This window comes from Perna viridis, chromosome 7, assembly GCF_037379345.1.
Source record: "Perna viridis isolate PV_CMFRI_1.1 ecotype Kerala chromosome 7, ASM3737934v1, whole genome shotgun sequence".
Lineage (NCBI taxonomy): Eukaryota > Metazoa > Mollusca > Bivalvia > Mytilida > Mytilidae > Perna > Perna viridis.
In genome coordinates, this window is record NC_142451.1 from 47,237,045 (window position 1) to 47,262,944 (window position 25,900).

At 31.1% G+C, this 25,900-nt stretch overlaps 1 protein-coding gene and 1 long non-coding RNA gene across 20 annotated transcripts; one reads left to right on the forward strand and one right to left on the reverse strand.

The window, feature by feature from the left end:
• Window positions 1-32: 32 nt before the first annotated feature.
• LOC148613011 (uncharacterized) lies at window positions 33-14,662 on the forward strand. 3 transcript variants are annotated; one of them, XR_015924542.1, is made up of 6 exons: window positions 33-102; window positions 791-896; window positions 1,416-1,472; window positions 6,805-8,514; window positions 13,726-13,853; window positions 14,308-14,662. It is a non-coding gene; the product is annotated as an uncharacterized LOC148613011 (long non-coding RNA). The 3 variants fall into 3 exon arrangements; XR_015924541.1 differs by having other exon boundaries at window positions 34-102; window positions 13,726-13,807; window positions 14,304-14,662; XR_015924540.1 differs by having other exon boundaries at window positions 35-102; window positions 13,726-14,662.
• LOC148613012 (cytoplasmic dynein 1 intermediate chain 2-like) lies at window positions 7,358-25,869 on the reverse strand. Of its 17 annotated transcripts, none has more exons than XM_088594973.1 (19): window positions 25,699-25,869; window positions 24,162-24,249; window positions 23,706-23,790; window positions 23,115-23,233; window positions 22,681-22,704; window positions 21,384-21,416; window positions 20,857-20,952; window positions 19,570-19,698; window positions 18,800-18,838; window positions 17,077-17,233; window positions 16,019-16,115; window positions 15,530-15,655; window positions 14,578-14,724; window positions 13,865-13,978; window positions 12,808-12,941; window positions 11,694-11,838; window positions 11,180-11,320; window positions 10,060-10,185; window positions 7,358-8,458 (listed from the first exon to the last, which is right to left on the reverse strand). In XM_088594973.1, the coding sequence occupies exons 1-19, from the start codon at window positions 25,795-25,797 to the stop codon at window positions 8,330-8,332; spliced, it is 2,028 nt and encodes a 675-aa protein (XP_088451099.1). In that variant the 5' UTR covers window positions 25,798-25,869; the 3' UTR covers window positions 7,358-8,329. The 17 variants fall into 17 exon arrangements, with proteins under 17 accessions (XP_088451099.1, XP_088451097.1, XP_088451101.1 ...); XM_088594971.1 differs by having other exon boundaries at window positions 19,570-19,731; XM_088594975.1 differs by lacking the exon at window positions 21,384-21,416.
• Window positions 25,870-25,900: the final 31 nt, after the last annotated feature.

Below are 25,900 nucleotides of genomic sequence, written 5' to 3' on the forward strand. Positions count from 1 at the left end.
TTGTTAACCTGACTAAAAAATAAGCTTTAAGAAATCGATCTATGTCTTACAGAGTGTATGTAGAATAATGTTCAGAACTAACCACATTCTTACTTAGTTACTGTAAGTTTATAATTACAAGTTTATAATTGTATTCAAAAATTGCATTTTGTTTAATTTTCAGAAAGTATTTTTTCTTTGAAAAAAATAAGTATGCACATTTTTCTCTTTCAGAGAAAAACATATATATAAAAGATATTTGCCCTCAATACATTGATTTTTATTTAAGTCTATTATTCCACATATAACTGTGAAACTAAGATGCTTGGAGCATTTTCTTTATATAAACTTAAAAACAACTATGCTATATTAAATACTGTTGTGTCGCAAATTGAATAAAACTGGTGGGCTAGAACTTAAAACAAAAAAGTTTGGTAAGTACAGTTATTACTATGCTTACTAGTTTTTTTTCTTATTGAAATAAATATTTGAAAACATAAATAAGTATTTTCGACGTCTGTCAGCACCAATTACGTACTTACATAACCTTAATAGTCAACAAATCACAACGGATCAAAGGCTTCCTTTTATCATGATGACATAACACTTCAAAAATATTGCACGCCTTATTTTATTGTATTTAAAGGGACAGTTATGTATAACACAACTTCATCATAAAATATCTTGAAATATTTGTACATGCACTTTAAAAATTAAATTTCAAACAGCACATTGCTAATTGTGTTTTTAATCATGATCTATCGTATAGGTAGACTACGTTTCAGTAACATCTCAATTTGTTTCTTTTAAGAATACACATTCAATGCATGAAAGGAAAAATTTAGAATAAACGAAGATGATACTTCAAATAATTTACAGCAGAAAAGTTGCCCCTTGTCCATTTTACAAAATTTAGAGTAAGTTGAATTTCTCTTTCATTGTCTAGCTTATTCTCGTTATTAATTTATGTTATTTATGATATTTTTGTCTGTTTTCTTGGTCTAGTATGTGTCACTAGGTTATAGATATCAATTTTTTTTTTGTAAAAACAATACCGGGCGTTCATTGAAATGATAAAAATGATGTAACATGAATGAAATGTTTTCTTGATGACACAAAAATACCATCCTCGCTCTTTTACTATTAAAAAGTAAATATGAGCTTCATCTCATATATTAACCACAATAAATACTAGCATTCGGAATATGTAATGGATACTGAAGATGTGAAATATGAATGGTCAACTGAGTTTATCATAGTATAGTCTCTCGTTTGATAGTCAGTTTCCACAATTATAACATGTTATCGATAACTTGTGTACAATTTTGATGTTACAAAAAAGGTCATTTTACTAAGTTTTGTTTACTTTTGTATAACTGTTGTCATGTTATATTATGTTTAAACATGTATTATTTTAACGGTTTTCGAACCGACAGTGGGTGGAACAAAGGATGAAGAAATGTGACGCATGTATAACGAAGATCCTGTCCCGGGTAAATACATAACACATGTCATATGTAATTTAATGCCCGTTATGCAACAAATCACAGCAATGTCATTACATACAAATTATTTTGATTAAAATTTAAAACGTAACACCTTAATATATCAAATTAAAATTGGTGGTATCTGCAATGAGTTTTGATTTGAAACCATTAATTTTCCTATTTGAAACCTTTCCTTTGTTTTCTTTCATTCTTTTGGGTAGCGTTAAAAAGAAAAATTTACTTCACGTACACAAACCAATTCTTCAAAAGTTCATTTTTAAACGGAAGACCACGTTGTTGATTTCATGCAATAATTTAACTTTTTTTTTCTTTTTTTTTTTTTTGAAAAAGGTAGCTTTTAGTGTATGATGTTGAATTAGTTCAATCAAGGACGTCTAGGCATCGATGTTTATTTTTGTCGGCTTGAATATTTTAGTCATTCCAGTAACGGGGTTTACTGGGTAGTTGTCATGAGATTTTGACAGTTTTCAAGTAAATATAAAGTTTGTCATAACACAGTCATGTATTTCAAATTGATATTCGTATTGAAGTACCAGTGTAGGTTTAAAATTCTGACTTCTAAACACAAATCAATTTTCTTTCTCGTAGATTTCTAAATTATTTTCCCAAGAAATGTATGACATAGCAACAGATGTTTTAAATTAAATTTCACAAGCATTAACGTGTGTAATTATTGTTTCCTCACAATTTTCATCCATCAAAATGAAGATTCAACTTGAATGTCGAAATGAAGTACAATTCCAATTTCAAGGTCAAAGAGGTGAAACATATTCATTCATGTTATGGGTTTGGTCCATTGATCAATTGATAACACGAAATTAATTCAAAGTAAAATATTCGATTCATTGTGTAGCATTGAGGAAAGGGTGTCAGTGTGAACTTTTAACTGCCTTACATAGATGAACCAAATTAGCATATTTGTACTTGTATTAGTTATCGCTGCAATAGAAATCCACAGATCTTAGCCTGTCACCCTAATTATATGACATATACAAAAACTGTAGAATATATATATATATATTTATAACGTCTCAGAATGTGACGACTCTATTCGCTACACTGCTCCATCGGATCAAATTGATACAGTGAAGATAACGTAAACTTATAGAAGGGTCTGAAAAATTCACAACGATGTTAGAACTGTCAAATTTGCGAAGCAAATTTTTTTGGTCGTTCCCTCCGCGGGACTCGAACTCGTACCGCTGTTACATCTATGGCGACACCGCCTGCACTAAGTCCAGCGCCCTAGACCACTCGGCCAGCTAGTCTATATATCAGTTCTGACATCGTTGGGAATTTTTCAGACCTTTCTATACGTTTACAAATAAATTGAAAAATACAAATCATAAAATATTGCAAATTTCGGTACGCTCTATACACGTGTTTGAAGAGTAACCTCTTACATGTGTACTAACAGCAATAGAATTAAATACGTAGTTAAAAAATTAACCAGTTCAAAACTATTTAATGTTAAATAATTTGTTCGTTTGTTGTAATGTTAGTATGGATTGTCCATTGTCAGCAACTCTATATTGCCACTCCTTTGTAAAGACGCACTGCACTGTAAGAATATATTTCTTCGGAAGGAAAAATCGTTTTGAAAAAAAATATATGACTTTTTGTTTAGTAGCATTTTGATAACACATTTGATTTATAGTTGCACTTTCTATGCCCTATGAAATCTTGTAAGAAGAGTGGTGACTTGCAGTAAGGTATTATTTTCGAAGCCATGGAATTACTTCAAAATATGTAAATACTTTATATGGATTTAATAACCATGAAAAAAATTTAATGCACATTTCCCAAATAATTTAAGACTCTTAAAAACCACTAAATTGCATCAAAAGCTTATAAATAATGAGATTTATGATACTAGTATTGTGTTACGCCTAGCTGTACAGAATTATTAAAGGGAAAGTCATTAAATTGATATGATAACCAGAGAGTTAAGGAGTAATCAAGAGCACCAAGGTGATAGCGGTAATCAAAAGAATGTAATCCGGGGACAAAGACAAGACATGGAAAACAAACATACACAACAAAGAACATAGAGTAACTAAAATCATACATACAAATAACAAAAGCAAATGAGCAACTCGGGCTCCACTAAAAACTGGGAGCATGGACCAGGTGCACCGGTAGGGTAAGCGTCCTCTGCTATTCTAGAAACACCCGCCGAGTTGCTCATAAAAAGTCAAGTCTGGGGTTGACAAACGAGGAAAGGAAAACCACCATCTGTTGAATAAATCAGTTTTCATTGTGCAGATGGATACACCATAATGATCCACGAGTTCATGATGACGACCATAAAACCTCTGTAGTGATCACTTCAATCTTGTAGCAACATAACCCTGTTCCAGAAGCCTATTTGTTAGAGTTCTAGAAACAGAAAGTCGACGTAGTTTCGGCAAACTCTGGCATAACGTATGAGTTGTGATATGAACACTCCATACGCAGGTGCTGAAGGGATGTTGCCACAGATGAAAGGAAAGTTGACAATTTTGAATGAAAAGTCATCACGTTTGTCGTAAAGCTTGGTCAATAGTTTTCCTTTCCCATCGATTTCTAAGTGTAGGTCAAGATATGAGGCTGACTTCACAGTGTTTGTAGTATCCTTTATCTCATGTTCTTTGGGGAAGATGCGATGTATCCACTCCCCGAAATTATGATTGTTTAAAGATAATACGTCATTTATATAGCGGAAACTGAAAATAAAGGATCTAGCCAAACGATATTCTTTCTTTCGGATCAGATCAGCTATGAAGTCAGCCTCATCAGAGTGAAGGAATAGGTCAGCAAGTAAAGCAGCACAATTTGTTCCCATTGGAATGCGACCGTTTGTTAAAAAAACACGTCCACCACACTGGACAAATATGTTGTCGATAAAAAAAATTCCAGCATTTTGTAAACATCTTCCTCCGTATATTTGGAAGATGATTTGGAAATATTTTTACAATGTATGAGGAATCTCTACCAAGAACTATATATTTGTATCTATGTGTACCATCTAGATACAAAGAAGATAAGAAGATTCTACTTAGTTTTATTTCACTTTCCGCTTACGCCTAGAAACTGGTGATAGTGCCGTTCGTCCGTCCCTAGTTTTTTTCCGTTGCTCCTCTGAAACTACTTTCTGATGATGTTTCATAAACTGCAAAATATGATATAGACATCTAAAATGGGGTTTGTCGTATTATGTGCTTTAGCAGATCTGTAACTACATGTGTTGTGTGCTAACTACACTAATTTATTCTTCATAATTAAGTAGGGAATTAAGATGGTAATTTCTTGTCTTTTAAATTTGTTTTTTATCATTCATTTTAACCTTGAAATTGGAGTGAAGTCAAATTTTGGCTGAAACTAAAAGTCATACTACTCAAGACTGTAAATATGAATATTACAGTGTTCATATCTGGATGTTTATTAAACATTTTTATAATTTAATGTCTCCGCATGACTTCTATATACAGACTTTTCTCATATCAATAAGATTTGTTACAGGGTATTAACATACAAAATGCATCTATATTGAAAGTCAGCAGGGTAAAACGGACAGAAACTTCAGTTCAAAGATCAAACTGTTTATCGAAAATTTGAATTAAAATTGAATATTTGATTCAATACATTATTACAAACAGATGTCGTACAGTATGAGAATTTTACCTTTTCATTGATGAGAAATGGCCTTGTATAGATATATTGTATTGATAGTGAACAAGATTGATATTGTGTTCATGTCTATATTATTGTCGTGTAATGAAAATGAAATGCGAAAGGTTCATTATTGAAGAAAAAACCTGCAAGGCATTTCCCTGTTTATTAAATAAATTTCTAATATTCTAACGAAGACTGCATGAATAAATTAAGTTATAAGTATTTCTTATTTATCTGATAGATTATTCAATTTGGTTGTTTTGTAAAGTTTTTTCACCTTTAGAAATGCTTTGAGTTAAGGGTTGCATAGTGTTTATCTTCTGGCTACGTAGACGTTTAACGAGAATGGATACTGTGAATATATCAAAAAGACAACAACCTCAACCGGACAAAAATTGTTAGCCCAAGTCAACTCATGGATCTTCAATGAACGACAATGAAACCCTCACACCACAGGGCAGGCTGCAGCTGACCCAAAAACATTATACTCTGGATTGTATTTTGGAGAGATCACAACCCTCCCTTTTTAAAATCTGGCCAGTGTGGAAAAAATATTACACAATTCAACACACTGAAAAATCAGTACAAAATGCTCCGAGTCGCTTGTTGAAACTGATTATACGTTACAAAAATGCATAAAATTTCTTTGGCATGTTTTGTCATTGGAATTACTGTCGGAGGTACATCTACATTTTATTATGAAATTCTATATACATTCACAATTTCAAACTGATATATGTATAAGTCTCAAACTAATCCCCATAAAAGCCTGTTTAATGTAAGCATCAAGTCTCATACATGATATTTTTCTATTTCACTCCAACATTATCAGGGTGTGTTCAATTTTACTTTTTAAGTGACAATATCAATCTAACAACCAGTATAAATACATTACTGGGTGGATATGTTTTTATTAATCTATTTTCGGCATCTACGAAATTTAAATATATATAATGTTTTTGAGGGAATGCATAAAAACGAACAACTTTGAACTAATTAACGATTTATACTATACTCTATTACTCTTTTAGGACTCAGGTTTAGTATTGATGACGACAACTTAAGTTAAAATAATCACTTAATTAGTTCAGTTTTACTTCTAATGGGGGACATTGTATGTAATTCTGGGCCACAACATTTAGTAATGTCTATCAGTCCAGCTTTCTACCAATCATACCCAGGCAAATGTGCCACACGAGAATCATATGGTTTGCATCATATGATTATGATATAATTCGAGCACCATATGATAATCATATGTTTTTCACAAACATGATTGTCATATGTTTTCAAGCCAAAATTAACTTATGAGAATATGACTATCATATGTTAAATATCATATGATTGTCATATGATTACCATATGATTATCATATGAATAGAGCACCATATGATTATCATATATGGCACATTTGGCTGTGTATACTGTTATAATGACTTTCCTTCCAGTCAAACATATTGTTCTGATTCTGAGAGGTAATTCAATCTTGCATATACCTATGATTATGCGGAAAATTGTACAATTAAATTAAGTTTTCGGCCTAAAAGGATTTCTATAACATTGTTATCATGTTTTAACTTCTAAATGCCATCATATTAATCAGAAGATGGTAGTTACAATTTAGTATACTGCTGTACTTTAATACATTCATATGCTTCTTTAGAATAAATAAAGCTCCTTAAGGCTGGTCTAACAATGTAATAAAGGCTACTAGAAACAGACTGATCGATATAAGCTGGTCTAACAACAAAACATAGGCTACTAGAAACAGACTAATGGATACAAGGCTGGTCTAGGCTACTAGAAACAGACTGATGGATATAAGGCTGGTCTAACAAACATAACATAGGCTAGTAGAAACAAACTGATGGATACATATAGAAAATAGTTGCTTTTAATTTTGTTATTGGCAAGATCAAATCAGAATTAACTATTATTTTATTTATTTGTAATTTTGATCATCTTGAAGTACCTTTAGCAAAAATCAAGTAGTGCCAGTACAAAATGTTGTTGCCTTAAAACATTTTCATTCAAAACTCTATAGAAGGTCTGATGATGCCATAATCACCCTCAATGATTTGAATATCTTGCCAAGTATGAGAGAAAAGAAAATAAATGTCAACAAGATCAATTGAAAAAAGTACTGATAAAACTCAATACTTCATGTTCAAAAATTCATATTCTGTTATACCTCATACAAAGTATAAATAACAAAGTATCTTTAAGCAATTTTTATTAGCATGATTTAATAGGTTCAATAAATATTTCAGTTATTCCTATACAAATTTACATGTAAACCATCTATACACAGTAAGCACTGAAACAGACCAGCACCATAAAAAATATACCAACAATCAACCTTCATAAACCAATACAAGTCTACTGTAATTCAAACATGTCTCTTTCAAATTATAACCCTACAATAAACCCTTTAAAATATATTTAATAGAAATGTTCATATTTCATTAGGAATGAAGACTCATGACGTCATGGGTATGTCTATATTGTGTGACTAAACATTCTATTAATTTGAATGTCCATATTGTGATAATTGCAAGTACTTGAAAAATTTTTACATGTTGATAAAATTAAGTTACTGGGAAACTTGGAGTACACAACATGTTATATCTAAAGCTCGGTGCATATCTTTTTACACAAAAATATTACAAATTGAAGCAAGCTTTGTTACAGACAGTGTAAGTAACAAATGTTTAAACTTCGCTAACACTGCTGTTTTTCCTTATTTCAATTAAATTATATCATGTATGTGTGTCCTTCTCCTTAACAAATATTCTGTAAATGACACAACCTCAATTATAGAACAAATCATAGCAATACAAGATGTTTTTTGCACTATGAAACCTTCCAGAAGTCATGGTAAGTCATTCCTACATGTTAATTATGAAAATGACCGATACCTAAAGACTACAAGTACATTCTTTATAATGTCAACCATCAGAAGACCCAACATCAGATGACACAAAATAATTTTGCAAAAATAATTAACAATATGTATTGGCTGAGCACATAGTATCATACCACATACATGTACATGTAAACAGTATATAAGTCAATACTTAACAACTTCATTCATTAAGTGTTGTTAAAATTTGCAATTGTCTTTTACACAGCCAAACAATGAGTAAGGAAAAGTTAAATTTTTGACAGAGTTAAGTTTCAAGTTTTGATCATCGTAGTGGTGATGTAATGGATGAAAGAGATAAAGCTTCTTCTTCTCTTTCTGTAGCTTGTTGTTTCATCTCCTGTAGAGATTTGGCAAATTTGGACCATTCATTGCTCTTGGGTGCAGCAACAGTCTGAAATAAGGATATTTTCATGAGTCTTGTGTTGTTCATTAAAGAATTAAATGCAGGTAAATTGTTGTTTATAGAAAAAAATGTCATTTAATATACTTCATATTAAGAAAAAATAATGCATTCAATTAGTCCATGGGCTGGGAGGGTCTACCGTGCACCACCCCCCCACCCACAAACTCATCAACTTCATGGTGATTTTTAGGTACCTTTATACCTCCCATTACCGAATCAATTTGTCAGCAAAAAATATTCTCGGATTCTTTTTCAGTGTAAGACTATATATGTACCCCTCTGGGTCAATTGTTCGAGAGTCTTAGCCTTCCTGGGATAACGTGTGAATAAACTAAACACTCAAAAAGGAAAATTTAAGCGCTTGAATTGATCAGATATGTTAGGTACATCATTATCTTAATTATGAATGCCTAAAATATGAGATCTACAATGTCAGTATGCTATGAATAAGAATTCTGTTTGATACTGAGACCAGTTTTCTAGGGGTAGGGGTAATATTTTTAACATTTTTGGAAAATTCTTTCTTGAAAATTATTTTTTCGTGGTTCATTTATGTAGAAAATTAAATTACCTATCGAATGATACCAAATTTGAGACATTTTAGTTGAGCAATAACTTGTTGAGTCAAATTTATGTGACTTTTGACCAAAAAATCGAAAATCCCATTTTTCACATTTTTTGTTTTTATAAAATTCTGACTAGGAAAATCACCAAAATTCATCAAAAGAACCCAAGAAGTATAAATTGTGATAATATTAAATAGAAAATACCAAATAAGCCATTTTTACTGAAGCATTAATACTCTAGGGGTTTTGACATTGAAAAATATGTCAATTTAGTGATTTTTTGGCGGGATAGGGGTACACTTTTCTTCATTTTACCGCATAACCCTAAGTGTTACCGCAACTTCCTTGGTACTATTGTAAAGTTGAGACATTGGGCTACATGATGATACATACACATGTCAGTTTACTACCTTCTGTAGAAAAAAGAAGTTTGTAGAATCATAAAAACTTAAAAATAGAATTTTGACTCAACAAGGTATAAAAAGTAGCCAAAAAATACAAGAATGCTTCAGTTTATTTTTTTTGGCGACAAAAAGATTCGTAAATCAGAGGTATAAGGGTACCTGAAAATCATATTTTGGTTGATGAGTGGGGGGGGTGCACAGGGGGTTATCTCAGCCCTCGTACTAAATCCTTATTCAATCGGAATCAAGTTTTTTTTCTATTTTTTTTTTGATAATATGACATCATACATGTATCTGAGAAGAAAAAAATGTGTGTGTGTTTTTTTTAATTACTCAATAAACACAGAAACATTAACTTATCAGATATGGTATCATATCCAAAATTAGATATCTTCAGTTGAACTGCAGAACCTCCACTTTCAGTTTATCCCTTGAATCAATAAGCTGCAGTCTCAAAAACTAGAATAAAGTTCTTGCAATTGAGTGGAAAGTTCATTTCATTTAAGAGAAAGCAACCTGGAGTAAAAGCATCATGAAATGACAGATTATTGAGGGGTACAAAAGTTCCTATTTGATAAACTTCTTATAATTCGACCACATGTATTTATAAATCACCTACCTCAGCAACATCATATAAATGAACACGACCAATGTCATCTCCTACAGTAATATGACTACCAGTCTCATGCCAGCGTAGATGATTCAAACAAGCATTATTATCAATAGAAACTGATGTAGTTGGTACCTTGAAAAAAGAAAATGAGATTTAAAAAAATAGAAAACTGATTTTAAGTAGGTAAGCAACAATGTAAAAATTAAAATATAATTGAACTTAAACTCAATTTTTAGAATGTGAATGTTCAAAATCGACAAAATTAATTTCTAGGTTAATGTATCAGTACTGTCCTTTTAAGTTATTGAAACAATGAATGTGTACCCTAAAACTTACACAGTTACTAATTAAACTCTAAATTTCAAGGTATTTTTCCACCATATTTGACTCAGATTGATAGAGTCTAATACAAGTTTCAATTAAAGATCTGTGGTCCTTTTCACAAACAATTAGTCGTAAGTTATGATAACATCATAAATCACCATAACTTGCAACCAGTTTTACTCTTACAATTTTTTGTGATAGGGCTGCAGGGATTTGAAAAATTCCACCTTTTGCACATGTGAAGGGAATTGGAAGGAGTCAAAAGACCATTGATTACTCTCACCAGTGTAAGAAATGTCAGAAAGTCATTAAGGATGAGATTAAGTATCTAATTCTGCCATTAAAGGCTACATTTTGTAGGTAATCATAGTCCCACCATCGTTTCTCCCAACTGTCATCATGATTTGCTTTCCAATACCAAAATGACCTGCGACATTGCCCTTACTGATAGGGTTATCCATCAAAAGTAGGTTTGGAGGGGTTTAGCACTCACAAACAAGTTTAACCCCTGCCACATATTTTATGTACTTGTCCAAAGCCTGGAACCTGTAATTCATTCATCATCGTCATATTTTATGCTCATTGTTATTTGTTTTACATTTTCACATTATAGATTAGGTCAATTCATGCCTTTTATGAATAGTTTCACTTCATTTGTTTTGGGGCATTTTACAGCTTGTTTTAAAGTACGGTATCATTGAAGACCGTAGGGTGACATGTAGAAGTTTAATTGTTTATTGCTTGTTATTTGTTGGATGACCACTTCTCAAAAATGTTCATTTATAGAAAAAAAAACACAAACCTCTGTATCATTATTTAGGTTCCAAAGATCTAGTCGTCCATTACCATCCACACTAGCAAACAGGGCTGGGTGAGTGGGGGACCATTTCACATCATAAACATAATCACTGTTATCCTCAAATGAGTGAATGTATTTTTGTTCCTAGAAAATATGAAGTTAGGAATACATAAATGTAACACGTAAAGTGACATTTCAGAACATGTTAGAAATTTTAAAACTTCAAAACATTTAAAAATTTTAAGGGCAAAAAATAGTGAGAATCCATGGAGTCATTTTAAAGCAAAAATTACAGATTTTTTTTAAGAATAAACAAATGTATAACCATTTCAATGAGCAGTGGTAGCATTAAGCATGCTGACCATGTATGATAGATGCTAAAATGTTACTTAAATAACTAATAACTTAAATAACTAATACACATTTGTAAATATATATCCAAAATGCAGTGAATCTAAAATAAAAACAATTAATAAAAATAAATTGCTTTCAAGCTTTTGAAAAACTAAATACTAACCTTCATGCTCCACAGTTTGATCGTCCAGTCAAAAGAAGATGTAAGGAAGTATGGTGAGAAGTCAATCTGACCAGGAACTTTGTGGCAGTCAATACCAGTAATAGGGCCATGGTGGCCTTCAAATCCATCACTGATACCAGCTTTACTGTGGAGAAAAATTATATTCATGTATTATAGTCAATACCAGTAATAAGGCTATGGGAAAAATTATATACATTTCATATTTTTACCTCAATCATTCACTATTGCATGGTGTAAAGAAATAAAGCACGGTTTTACTGAAAACTGTCTATTGACACCAATTTGAATATCAACAAATAACCACTGTGGTAGTTGTGTATATCAACTGTGAATAATGGGAGACAAGTTATAGAAAGCATAAGTAAATCCTAGTGGATGCTCATTCTTAAAACTTTGAAGTTTTTTTTAAATCAGAGAAGTGTAAACACAAAAATCAGATCAGATCAGGAACAAATAAAGAGGAAAGGGAGCTTCCTTTTATGATGAAATTATACCAGAAAGTTATTTATCCATTGAAGTATGACGACCATTGGTATAATATAATACATGTATATCTCTACACAGTTAAATGTGACACATACGATAATCCTATGGTGCTTGATTCATAATCATATGGTAATCATGTTTATTTACAAGTGATAGTCATATGATTCTCATCTGTTAATTTTGTCTTATGATAACGTGATATGTTTTTGAAAAACAGGATAACCTTATGACAATCATACAGTAAGTAAACTGAAACATGATAATCATATCATACTTGATTCATACGATAATCATATGTATTAAAAAAAAATGATTCTCATGTGTGCCACATTTGGCTGTGTATAGAAAAACTGGCATTTAAGGAGGTAGACCTAGGGTAAGGGACACAACTCTTACAAACCATTGGAACATTTGTATTTAGTATTTTACATCAATCTCACGTAAGCGTCAAAGTAGCTTTGACTAATTTCATTCTGTTTCAAATCAAAGCTTGATGGTCTTTGGTGAAATTGAATATGATACAAACATATCATTAATTTCAAGAGTTATGTACCTTACCCTAGGTCTACCTCCTTCAAACCAAAAAGGATTCTTATCACTACTTTACCTTCCATGTCTACAAGCTGTATAAACTGTACATTCTTCACTACCCACAACAAAGTTATTGACATCTCCAGATAAAAATGAGAAACATGTAACTGCTACAGCTTTACTCTGTTTATAATGTAGTTCCATGCTATCCTGAACAGAAATATTACCAATTCAAATGACAAGATTTATCAACAAAATATCTGATACTATTACATTAAAAATACTCAATGAAATATAAATCAATTTGATGGAAACTCATCTAGAAATCATTTATAGATGTTTTAGTTCGTACAGGGTTTGTTTTACATTCTTTTAACTTCTGCAAAAATCTTGGTTTCATTTGATTACTCTTTTTAGGCATGGCTCTATTTCATACATTATATCTTAATGTTCCTGTAATTAACTTGCGTGCATTTCTTCACTTAATAAATGAAGCTTTATAATTTCTAAGATTTCAATTTGCATTGAAAATCCATACAAATAACAAAGTTTCCAAGTTCATTAGAAAGATCTTTTAATTATTGCTAAATGTCACCATACATCTTTGCTAGACAACTTTTTATTTTAAATCTTCCATTAAATTTGACACACAACTTCCAAGTAAATGATGAATCTAAACAGTTTAATAACATCTCATTTAAGTACTTTTCTGTCTGAGAATCAGGTAAAATGTGTATCAAGTGTGGCACAAAAAGAAAAAAAATGCAGATTTTATTGCATTATCCAGACGTTTTTTACCTCATAAAATTCAGAATTAACCATCAAAGTGTTTGTAAAGTTTGTGTTTTTAAGATATTGAAAGGTACAATTTAGTTGAAATGCACTGCGGAAAAATGGTGAGAAAACTTTCCCATACTTTTTCTCTATATATGCAGTCAAAGATATCTACATCACAGATGTTTCAGGATTTAAACAGTTTTTGGTTGTTTTCTAGATGTACTGAATGTATTGGAGGCAGAAAAGACCAAACTGAGAAAAATGATGTGCCACACATTGCTTAATTGTTACACAGAATGGTACCTAAATATTGAAATCTGAAGAAACTTTGATAAAGATTTATAAGTAGTAACTACCTGTGGTTGTGCTAACATATCCAGACTCCACGAACACATTTTACCATCAGTAGATACACTTATCAAGTTATGTGCATTCTGTGTTCCTACTACATTTACACAGTACACAGGGTGCTGAAATTCATTTAATGACATGGTTAACTTACAAATTCAATATTTTTTATCAATATAAATAAACTATTCTGAAGTACTCATGTTTTAGGTAAAAAAAGTCTGTATGAGGATCATCGAAAAAAAAAAAAAATCTTAAATTGAGAATTCCTCAAATCATTGAGTTTTTTCCCCAACATCTTCAATTTTAAGCAATCTAATAGGTGGAAACTTAGTTGAGGAAGGATTTGAGGTAAACTGCAATTTAGGTTATATATGAAACCTGCACCCTAATGTTGATTTGTCACATCTTAATATAAATATATATACATTTTCTTTTCTTTTATAGAGAGTGTGTCATAAACCTTTCACAAAGAAAATTTGAGACCAATCACAAAGAGTTGCAAAAGTAAACAATATGGAAGATGACAATTCACAGTTTATCAATTCTTGAAATAAGACATTTAAGGACATGATTTTACAAGGCCAAATAGCTAACACTCGCAAAATCAGAACTAAAATTTGGATCTGAAAAAAGCTGACTTCTATTTTTAAGCCCAAGTCAATAATATCTACATTGCAAAGCATAACTACATCTTGAGACAAATAACCATCACACTTACAGTATGGGCAGAGGCAGACAAAGGTGTTCTCTGTATTGGGGTGCGTTTGTTTACTCTATTGTCCCATAAAACGATCTGTCCAGAATATGTACCACCTACGATCAGGTTAGGGTGAAATTCAGCAAAACAGGATGACATGATGGCAGACTGTAGTGAAAATAGCACAATAGTTCACATTGATAAAGTAGTCAAAAATGCATGCAGCTGAAATAAGACATTGGGTTGATAAGTAGTCAAACATATATGTACCTGAAATAAGACATTGGGTTGATAAAGTAGTCAAAAAAACATGTAGCTAAATTAGACATAGGGAGAAGGTCAGTTTGAAAGATGGCTGATTATATAACATGTATAAGATTTCCTGACCTTTAACCCTCACTGTTTGTTACTGTGGAATTTGTTTCTAGTAATGATGTATCCATACTGACTTTTTTGCTTTGAGTGTATGTGTTTTTATCTGTGAGTTTTTCAGACACAGTCAGTATAGTTTCGCTTTTTACCCTTTGACCTTAAGAACGCTCTTCTAAGGGAACGCATGTCACCTGATCATAATTCTATTTCCTGATTGGCCAAATACTGATAACTTAGTTCAAACTGTGTGCCATGTGTTATTTTCTTGAAAGAAATGTAGAAACTTAAAAGTTAAAAGAACAAAATTTTACAGTGTTGGCTATCTTTTTAAAAGATAGTACTCGTTTTTTATCTAGTCATTAATAATCCTGATAAACAGTGTTAATTATAAATGATCATTTAAAAAATATACACATTACAGGACTTTGTTTTTATTTAATGGCAAGTTGACCCTTCAATTGAAAACTGCAAGTTTCCACAACTCTAAGAAACTACTTACACATAAGCACACTACTTGTATCAATAAGTACTAGTATTAACATAGTAAAACTTCTATGATTTGAGACTTAAAAGGACCATTTAACCATTGTAATGCTAATACCTGACAATGGAAGATATATTCTGGAGTCTGTTTCTTGAACTTCATGTTCCATATAAGAGCCACACCATCAGGGTCATGTGGTGAATCTTCATTGGAATTGTATGATGCTAACAACAATTCAGGATACTGTAAGGATAATAGGATGTTTGTGAAAGTGATATGAGGACAGACAGACAGACTGGACGATTACTGTTCTACTCCTTGTGGGGTGTAAAAGGGATCTTTATCATGATGCATAATTTTAAAAAAAGTGTTGAGTTTAAAAGTTTTCTTTAATTTAGATGTAAAACAGAGGAGTATTTGCACTGAAAAAATAGACAGAGTGCTCCCTCTTCTCACCTTAAGCCTACAGCTGGGGATATATTGGCAAGCTTTTAAGACAGCATACGAAAAAAGTTTTCCAGGTAATTAAGGGTTTAAGTTTTAAAGTGGCTGAACTATGTTTTTGACACACAAATTTCTCTCTGTTCAACTGTATAAACTATTCACCTGTTTGGACCAATCTAAACTAGTGTTTGTTCTGTGTTTCGACCATCTCTCATCATAGAAAACTCTGTTCAATTTTAATCTATCTCCAGCATGCTCACTGAAATATTCCAGCAAAACATGGGAATCAAAAATATATATTTTATTAAGATGTTATATGATCAATGATTCTGTTAAAAAAAATAAGTCAGTTTATACAGTATAGGAAAAATTTATAATGATAGTTTAATTTTATAAAAAAAAATCAGAGAGGAGGCGATTCATGCATGTCATAAACCCATTGATTTCACTTTTATTTCTTATTCAGAATCAGTTACAGATCTCAAACCAGTCTTAGTTTTTCATTAGGGTGCTGTGTTTTTGAGATAAAATTTAAATAGGTTGTATATGAAATTAGCACTTTGAAAGAGTTACCTTTCTTCATTTGCTTTTAATTGGTTGATTTTAGTGCAAGATGAATGTAAGGTTTTCTCAAAAGTACAGATTTTATTACAGAAAACACTATTGTGAAATTGAAATATATCATCTGAAGATCCCAAAATAAAAAAATACACCTTTCGATCAGATGTATACATGTATTATTGGCTCATTAATGTTACCTCAAGAATACAGGTTTACATCTGTAATTTAACATAGGAACTTGAGTTAACTTTGTTATTTAAGTAGCAGTCAATATAAAATTCACTACCAATGATAAAGTGATTCATGGTTAAGAAAAACCCACAAAATAAATGATGTTTTTCTAGTCTACATATGCTATGTTTTTACATGACAATAGTCCTTTTTGTATTTAAATCTGCGTTTTTTAGGAAACAATTCACTAATTTCCCATACAAGACAACCAAATCAAGAAAAATAACTCTTGCAAAGTGCTAATTTCATACACTTTATAATTTTTATCTCAAAAGTGCAGCAACTAAATGAAAAACTAAGACTGGTTTTGTGGTCAGTAACTGATTCTGATATGAAACTAGTGAAATTGGTAGGTTTTTTACATGCATGAATCACCTCAAGTCTGATTTTCACAAAAACTATTACTTAAACAAAATACATGTACTTACTCATCTTTGCCTTCACCATCTCCCCCAGAGTAATCAGTGAAAATATCCATATCCTCTGTTAACATCCTCTCTACCAGTCGTGTTGACTTGTTAAAAAATGTTGTAAAATCCTCGGAATTCAATATCTGCTGTTTCTCTTCCTCACTGAACTCTGGCACTAAAAGTTTCAGGGAAAAATGCATATAAGTTGAAAACATGTCCATAATTGTGCTAGCAACAGATCAATATTAGTATGACTAACTACTAAATATAAAAATAAATAGTGATAATCAGTGGTTACTGCTTACAATTGTATATTTGGAAAAACACTGGTCTTTATAAAGAACAAACTTTCCTACAGAGCAATATTCCTCAAATTAAAAACCAAAGTTGAACAAAAAATATCTTTTAAACCAATTTCACTTGCACAATGGCATTACACAGTCTTAGAATTTGTTCAGTGTTTGTTTGCTTGTATTGACATGCTGATTGTTTCAGACAATGTCTAGTATAGAAACAACATGCATTTATGCATCAAGTCTTCAAGAATGCAGAACTTAGCTTTCTTCTCAAAAGAAATTTCTTTAACTTATGCTCATAAAAAAGAAAAAAAAACACATACATAAAATTTTGGTCAAATAGAAAAAAAAAATATGTTGCCAAAAACAAATTAAAAGAGAATCTCTTCACTTTGTCAAGTAAAAAGTCCACAAAAATTAGCAGAACTTAGCTTTCTTCTTATAAGAGAATCTTTAAATTTGTGCCCATAAAATAACAAAAAGCACATACATGAAATTTGGGTCAAAAGCTTGAAAAAAAAATACATTGCTAAAAACAAATTCACTTTGACAAGTACAAAGTACACAAAAATTATCTGAACAAATTAATAAAAAAAATGTGTGTTTTTACCATAGCTCTGGTCCACCACAAACTACTATTTCTTAAACACAATTCCTTCACAATGCTGTGACCCCCACATTCATGAATAAAAGCTACAATGCAAAGCTTAACCTGATGGTTGAATGAAAAACAAGCTTCGACAAGCTTTAACTGACTGACTGACAAGATTACTACAGTCAGCCATATGTCCTCTACTGCTAGTTAAATACACGGGCAGAACAAATCTAAGTCCCGTAACCCTTGTCATATCTGTCACCAAAATTGTAGGATGCTTTAAGAACACATTATGTCGAACAACCCAAAAAAATTTTGACATTATCCACTTTTTAGTGTCATCTACAAAATCTCTGTTAACATGACAATTTGCCAGAAGGCTATTATCTACATGCCTCTCAGTTTTGTTGGAAGAGTTATAAGGTTTTGAGTCAACATTTTTTTTTTGAAAGTCATCATTTTCTTCTATTATTGGAGTGAACCTATGGCACCAAATTAAGCAGCAAACTTAAATTTAAATGAAGAGAAATTTGTTCTATATAGATATATTTAAAGCAGTAATCATAAATGGAAGAAAGGGGTATATACTTGTACATGTACATTGAAAACAAATAGAAACAAATAGGTCAACAGGTCATATAATTGACAAGAAAAGCTTAAAGTTAATCCAAGCCAAATGTCATCATCCTTCAAACCCACCAACCACATGCATTTTTAAAGTGTTTGTTCTTTTTCAAAATAAATATCTGTACATGTTGTAAAAATATGTGACAACTGAAAAAAATATAGCATGTGACTAAATGATCTGTTATCCAGAAGCAAGCAGACTGGTTTTCAAAGAGATACCAACTTTTTTTCTCCAACTTTGGATGTACACTCTGCTTTCGTACTGTAACAGAATGACTAAGATAATGTTTGACAACTTCACTATAAAACACAGCGTCAAATGTCTGTATGTGATAGCAATTCTTACTCTGTATGCTTGGTAAGCATTATAGCTGACCTCAATAAAACAAACACTTGTCAATTCAAAAATAAATTAAATGTATAATGTCATCTACTTTGTTTATTATGATATTTCAGTATTCTTCAGGGGATTAATGAAATCATCAAACAGCTCTAAAATTACTGCATAGATGTTGTATTAAATGTAAAAAGTAATTAATTCATTTAATTAATTTGTGTTCACTGGCAACTAGTAAAGATCTACTCAAGTTATTTAATTCAACTTTTATTTAGGTCAGACATTTTCTGTAGGAGGGTAAGGAACAGTTTTAACAACATTTTTGAATTTAGTTCACCCAAATTAGCCCCTTTAAAGATTACAGCATAAGGTTTAACTTTTAAATTGACCATTTTCCCCATCCAGTGTTCAATACATTTACAAATATCAGTTAAACTTCAGATACTGTGAACGTATTCATTTTCGTAGTGTACTAATTTTTGCTGTAGACAGAAAAACAAAGAAAAATTGTACCCGCAAATTTGGTTTTTAACAGTATATAACTATAATAATTTTTTAAAACCATGAATGTTCACATGACAGAATCTGCGAAAGAGTTAGCAACCAAAAAAATTAATACGACTACAGTGCTTGTAAGTAAACCACAAAAAACAAACCTGGCTTCTCTTCTTTTTTGTCTCTATCTTCTTGTGTCTCCTTTGGTGCAACCATTTCAACATGGGGCATCTTGTGCATTGTTGGTGTCTGGGGTTGAGCAGCCATTGAGTCTGTCTCTCCGTCCTCATCTGTATGACCCAAGGGGTCATCATAAGTAAGAACTATGTGTTAATATTTAATGTGGCTGTCCAATAACATTTTGATAGAAACAAATAAATAAATATTTTCAGTAAGAGTGGCATATGACAGCAAAAGATATTTTGACCTTTCTCATCAATCAATACTGTATTGGTTTACAGACTTTCATATCTACAGTGAACATCAGCTGTTGTTACAAAGCTTTATTTAAAATAGACTCCATAGACCAACAATCATGTGAATCATTCTTTAAAAAAATAGCAAATAATTCTACTTTGTCGCTGACTGAATTAATGGTCTTAAATCCTAGTCATTATGTTTTTAAACTGTATAATTAGCTCAAAAAAGTAATTTTAGACATACATGTAGTTCAATATAAAAAAGTCCAGAAATCAATTAAACAAAACATTGCATGCTTAATTTTGATTTATTTAAGTGTCACATGGAAGTATTTGTAACACCAATACTTAAAAATGTGAAATTGACACAAGAAAGCAGAAAAGAAATATTATAAGTGACTAAGGTACAAATGTATGACAATTATTCTATAACAACCAGAAAACTTTTAAAAGAAGAATAAACATGTACCTACTTTTTAGACACAAAAACTATCAAAGCAAATAAAATGCTTATTGCTCTACAACAGCATTTATCTCTATGTTTACAAGCATTAAAAATGATCATTTTCAGTCACATTTTTTGTTTGTTTGTTTTTTTTTACATATAAAAAAAGAAATAAACCTAAACTGAGGTTCCATCACAACATTCATATCAGAAAAGTAAATGCACCCTCCAATTAAAATAATAAAATATGTGCTGTTACATACATTCTGTGCAGTAGGGTAAATCATAATGAAAAATTATGTTTACAATATTGAAACAACCACAAAATACTGGCTTGAAGTTTAACTTTAAATATCAAAAATATGTCAAAATGCAAATTCAATATTGCTATATTTACAACAACCCTTTTAACTTTTATGGAAACAAAAAAAATCATATAACAGTTGGTTCACAACATCTAATGCAGACGACAGAAATTAAACCACATAAAAAACTTCAACATCAGAGAAAAAAATTAAAAGAAAGATTGCAGAGATGACAAACAACCATACAAAACCACAGAACAACCATGTACAACAATGTACCTTCATCATCAAATTCATCCTCCCATTCAAAATCATGGTTGATAAAACGAGGAGAGCCATGGGATCCATGATAGGGGGAGCTGTATTGTGATCCCCCTAAATAACAGCCGCAGTGAAAAGAAAATGTCTCCATCAAAGGGAAAAAACTTTGCATCCATTTGGAAACATAATCATTCATTTCACACTTGTTTCGTGCCATTGTGTAAAAAAATATTTATGTGCTGGGTTCAGCCACACTTTTCAGACACATTGACATTCAAGATGAACTTCATCAACTTGCATATATTTAAAAGCAGAATTATAACAGTAAGCACATAAATTTATCTATACTCAAAGTGAAAGTACCTTTTGTTATTTTTTTGGTTTCTTGTAAGTACTCATAATTAGTTCTAACAGAAAAGTTTTAACCATCTTTGAGTAATTATTCATTATGAATAAGAGTAAAAATCTGATGCAAAGGCACCTTCCACATTTTACATTCCACAAAACTAAAAATAGAACAGAAGACAGTCGAGCATATGACCTACCCTTCCTCGGACTGCTTCCATCAGAAATGTCTTCTACAAAATAGTCACAAAATGTATTTTGGAAAAGATTAAAAAAATATCTGTCCACAAAAATTGAAAATCAGAACCAATTAGGTATTTTATCAGGATGTTATGAGTTAAAGAAGTAGTTCTAGTGCTTTTATATATATATAGATAGAGGAAAACATTTTCATCTCTTTTCCTTAAAAGAATGGAGTACATGACATTTTTTTTCTCTACCTAGATTTCTAATTGAAAAATAATGGTATAACCATTTTTTTACATTTATATATTAAATTTTGAAAAGTTGACAGGCTTATAGACCTATAAAGAAGATCTACATATAAAATTTACATCAAGTTTTTAATTGTTTAACTCTTTAGTGGGCTAAACAATTTTTTGCCAGCATTGAAAAATAATTTAGAATATTCTCACAGTTGCTTGTTAACATCCCAGTTGAAAAAAAATCAAGACATTTAGCTAACAACACAAATAGACAACATAAAATAAAAGCCACAACATAAATACTGGAATTGTTGGAAGGTGCATTTACATCTGAGTTTCCAATTGTATTAATATTTGTATATAAATGTATATCGGGTATATCCCAATAATAAAAATGTCTATATTCCAGTAACTCTTAATGACCTAGTGTGTCACTCTTAACAATTTTACATAAAGCTGATGTCAACTTATGCAAAATATATATTGAAGCATATAAAGCAAAAAGACAGAAACATGACGTATTAAACTGAATCTGAAGCCATATTTTGTAAGCACAGACTAACGTGTACTACATTTATAGCACAAACATAATTTGGTAAAATAGAGCCATTTCAATAAGAAAGGCTTTTTACCAAATTATTTATTCTCTACACAGAAAGTTTCATTAAAATGATCTCTGCATTGAGATTTCATTTAAATTGTCCAATGCAAAAAAATGAGGTAGAAGTCATTGGTAAAGTTACGCATCTGCCATATAAACAACATTATACTGGGTAAAAAGAGGTTTTACTGAACTTCTATTTTTAATTAAAGAAATATTATAAATATACCATGTGCTTCAAAGTCATTAGAAACTATATGAAAATGAGTACACATTTTATGTATAAGTAATGGTTAAAAGCAATGCAAGTTAATTCATAGATGAATTTAATATGTCAAATATTGACTAATAATGAATATAGATGTATATGAAGATTGATTTTTTTTTGTTTTGTTAAGTAAAAAATACCTACGTTTCCCAACTGAAATGGACAACAACAAAATTAAGACCATTAGTGGTCTATCAACTCACCGTAATAATCCCACGGACCACGTCCTATGGTAGGCATTAATGTAAAGTCTGTCATTAGAAACTAATTTTCCAAAATTTCAAATACATGACGTTTTTAACTTGAACTATTTTCACACTAGAAGAATTTTTAAAAACACTAAATGCATTCAGACCTATATTTACATATTTATTGGACAAAAATTTATTATTGTAAATTTGGGTGCATACTTTTGATACAATTTTCGTAATACCGCCACGGTCAGTTTAGTATACAACTACTTCAGCTGGCTTCCATATAAAAAAAACAGAGAACTCGAAAAAAAAAAGATATTAAAGAAACATTAAATAGTTAATAAACAACTACACCCAGAAACTACACAAGCAATCAGATTAACACATTTCATAGTCCTTTGTCTACAGTACTATGCATGTGTGATGGTGATGTTATTACTTGCCTTCCTTATCTAATGGTTCTAGTTGTACAGTCTGTGTTTCTTTGCTGTATGATACATTCTCTCTAGGTGGTATACTTGTCTCAGATACTTTCACCAATGATAGCTTGACTCCAGGTTTCCTGAAATATTGCAAAAATCAATATACAATTATGAATTCATAAGTGATTGTAGTAATTGCACCTTTTTTTCGTTTTTATTAATTTAGTTTAGTTAATTGATGAGATTCTATAGATTAATCCAACTTGTTTTAACCTGAAATAAGTTTTATCATGGCTATATCTACATTTCTTTTGCAAGACCACATTACTTCTAATTCCATTGTGACATCATCAACACGAATTACTTTGCTATAAGGTGTTACACAAGTTCAGGTAACTTGTAATTAAATTGTACATTTTGTTGTTCTAAAGTTTAGAGAAAGAGTGTCTTAAAACATAACTTGTGAATGATCAGATTTCTTCAATAGTTAAATGACAGTAAAATAAGCACACTCTAAAGGTTGAAATGCTGTCATTAAATGATCTTGATTAGGGAAATCTGTAAAAAGCTTTATTTAAAATATAAAGGAAGTGTCCAGTAATAAGATAATACCGAACAGATGAGGTGACTTGCTTCACTTCAGTACTAGCTGATGAACCCGTTGAATGTGTTGGACTAGGTGTAGTGCTTGAAGCTCCTAAAATGTTGAAATATATATTACAAAATTATAAATTCATTAATGGCCCATTTAAAACTTTAAAACAAGGAGAATAAAGGCAGCTTCCTGTAAATCAAAGCAGTATAAACTAATGCAAAAGACAAAAAAATTTTTTGAGTGTGAATGTATGAATATTTTCCTTATAAATGACAATGAACAGAAACCATAAAACAATCATATGTCATGTTTGATTTTGTTTTGATTTACATGTGTTAAGGGTAATATTCTCACATATTTTAATATCAGTATTTTTTTCTTCAAATTCAACATACTTTTCTTTACTCTGTAGAAACATGATGAAATACAAATTATAGGTCATCAAATCTAACTAATTTTATATTTAAATATACCAGATGGGGGAATTCCAAGGTCCTTTAACAACTCATCAGTCTCTGCTCGCAAATCTTGTGACTGAGCAGGTTTAGGAGCATCTTCAGTCTTAAAGCAGCAAAGAAAAAAATCAGATGAAGACAGTATTACTAGAAATTCCACTTTCATAGGTATACATGTATATGATTAGCTTAATAGATTTTAAAAATCCAAATTAATAAAATTTGGTCATGAACACAACTACCTTTTGGCCATCATGATACATGTACATAATATTTCCAAGCTTTTCTCATATTCAATAGATGTCAACAGAATTAGTGGGACGTCAAAACTCATACCAAGGACCAATCAAACCAAATAGAACTATTTCTTAATTTATACAGAAGTGCATGATGAATGTTTATTTAAACTTCTGTTTCATCCTGGGCATTTCATATTGCTATACAAAAGTATCAATGTACATTGTATCTGCACAATCATAGAACCAATGTCCATGCATCCTATGTTTTCATCCTATCTCACATCTGCTACATTTGTATATAATGATAGTAGAAATAGACTCAATTCAAAGGAAAATTTATTAAGGAAAAATGAACTGGTGTGGACACTTTCCTATAACTTTATTGAAGAAAATTGGTTAATAAAAAATATTTAAAAATACTTACATGTATCATCTATTAGAAAAAATTAATGACTTAAATAATTCTATTATTCATGCATACATTCAATTCATTAGAACATGCAGGGAATCATCATATATTCCTCAGGTTTACAAAACTAGGTTATTACTTAGTAAACAATAAAAAACTATATATAGTTCCTGTTTCATAGATTTAAGGAACTAAACACATTAAAGTACAATACCTCAAAATTGGATTTGGCATTTTAAGTATAAAATCACCAATGTATTTAGTACGAAAGTCTTAACTGCTTCAATACCCTACCCGGCTCTATATATCTAAGCTCCATTGGTCAAGGAGTAGTTCTTGCCAGCAAAAAATTCTTGCCAACCACTTTTTTCGTCTTCTCAATTGAAACAAGTTCATGCACAAAATTTAGAAAAAAAGTCAAACGGATTCCTGATATTTTGCTCTAAAAAGTATTTTCATTGAGGAATTAAATTTTAGTTAGCAGTTCGGCGATAATTGTTTCTGTCTTGAAAACAGCAAGAATTACTCTCCAAGCAGTGAGTTACATATATTGCTGCCATTTGTATTTCCTAATGGTTAAGATAGTCATAAAAAAGAACATAAAAAATCTCTAATGTAGGCAGGTAAATGAACAAAATAAATAAAATAGCTTCCTACAATTCAAGGCAGCTACATATGTATTAACCCCCTTTTTCCCCCCAATTTTTTTCAATCCAGTCAACCCGTATTATTCAACCTTATGAGGATTAAAATTAACAGTGATCAGTTAAAAGGAGACCCAAAAAAAGTTAGACTAAAAAAGTGAAGATGCATATGATCGTGTTTCCAATTCATGTTGTATGAATCATCATGGACATTGATTTCCACCATAAGCACAGGCATAAGAAATGTTGGCAGATTGTCATACCTGTCTCGTTGAACGAGCGCGCTCTTTCTCCTGTCTTTCTTTCCGCATCTGCTCAAGGCGCTGCTTCTTCCTCTCTAGCTCTGCCTTTCTGTCTGCCATGATGACAGATACTCCAGATCAGGAACACGAATTGAAATTATGATAATTTTTGCAGACACCGGAAATGAAATCATCAACCAAAGTTGTCTAAAATGTTGTCGAT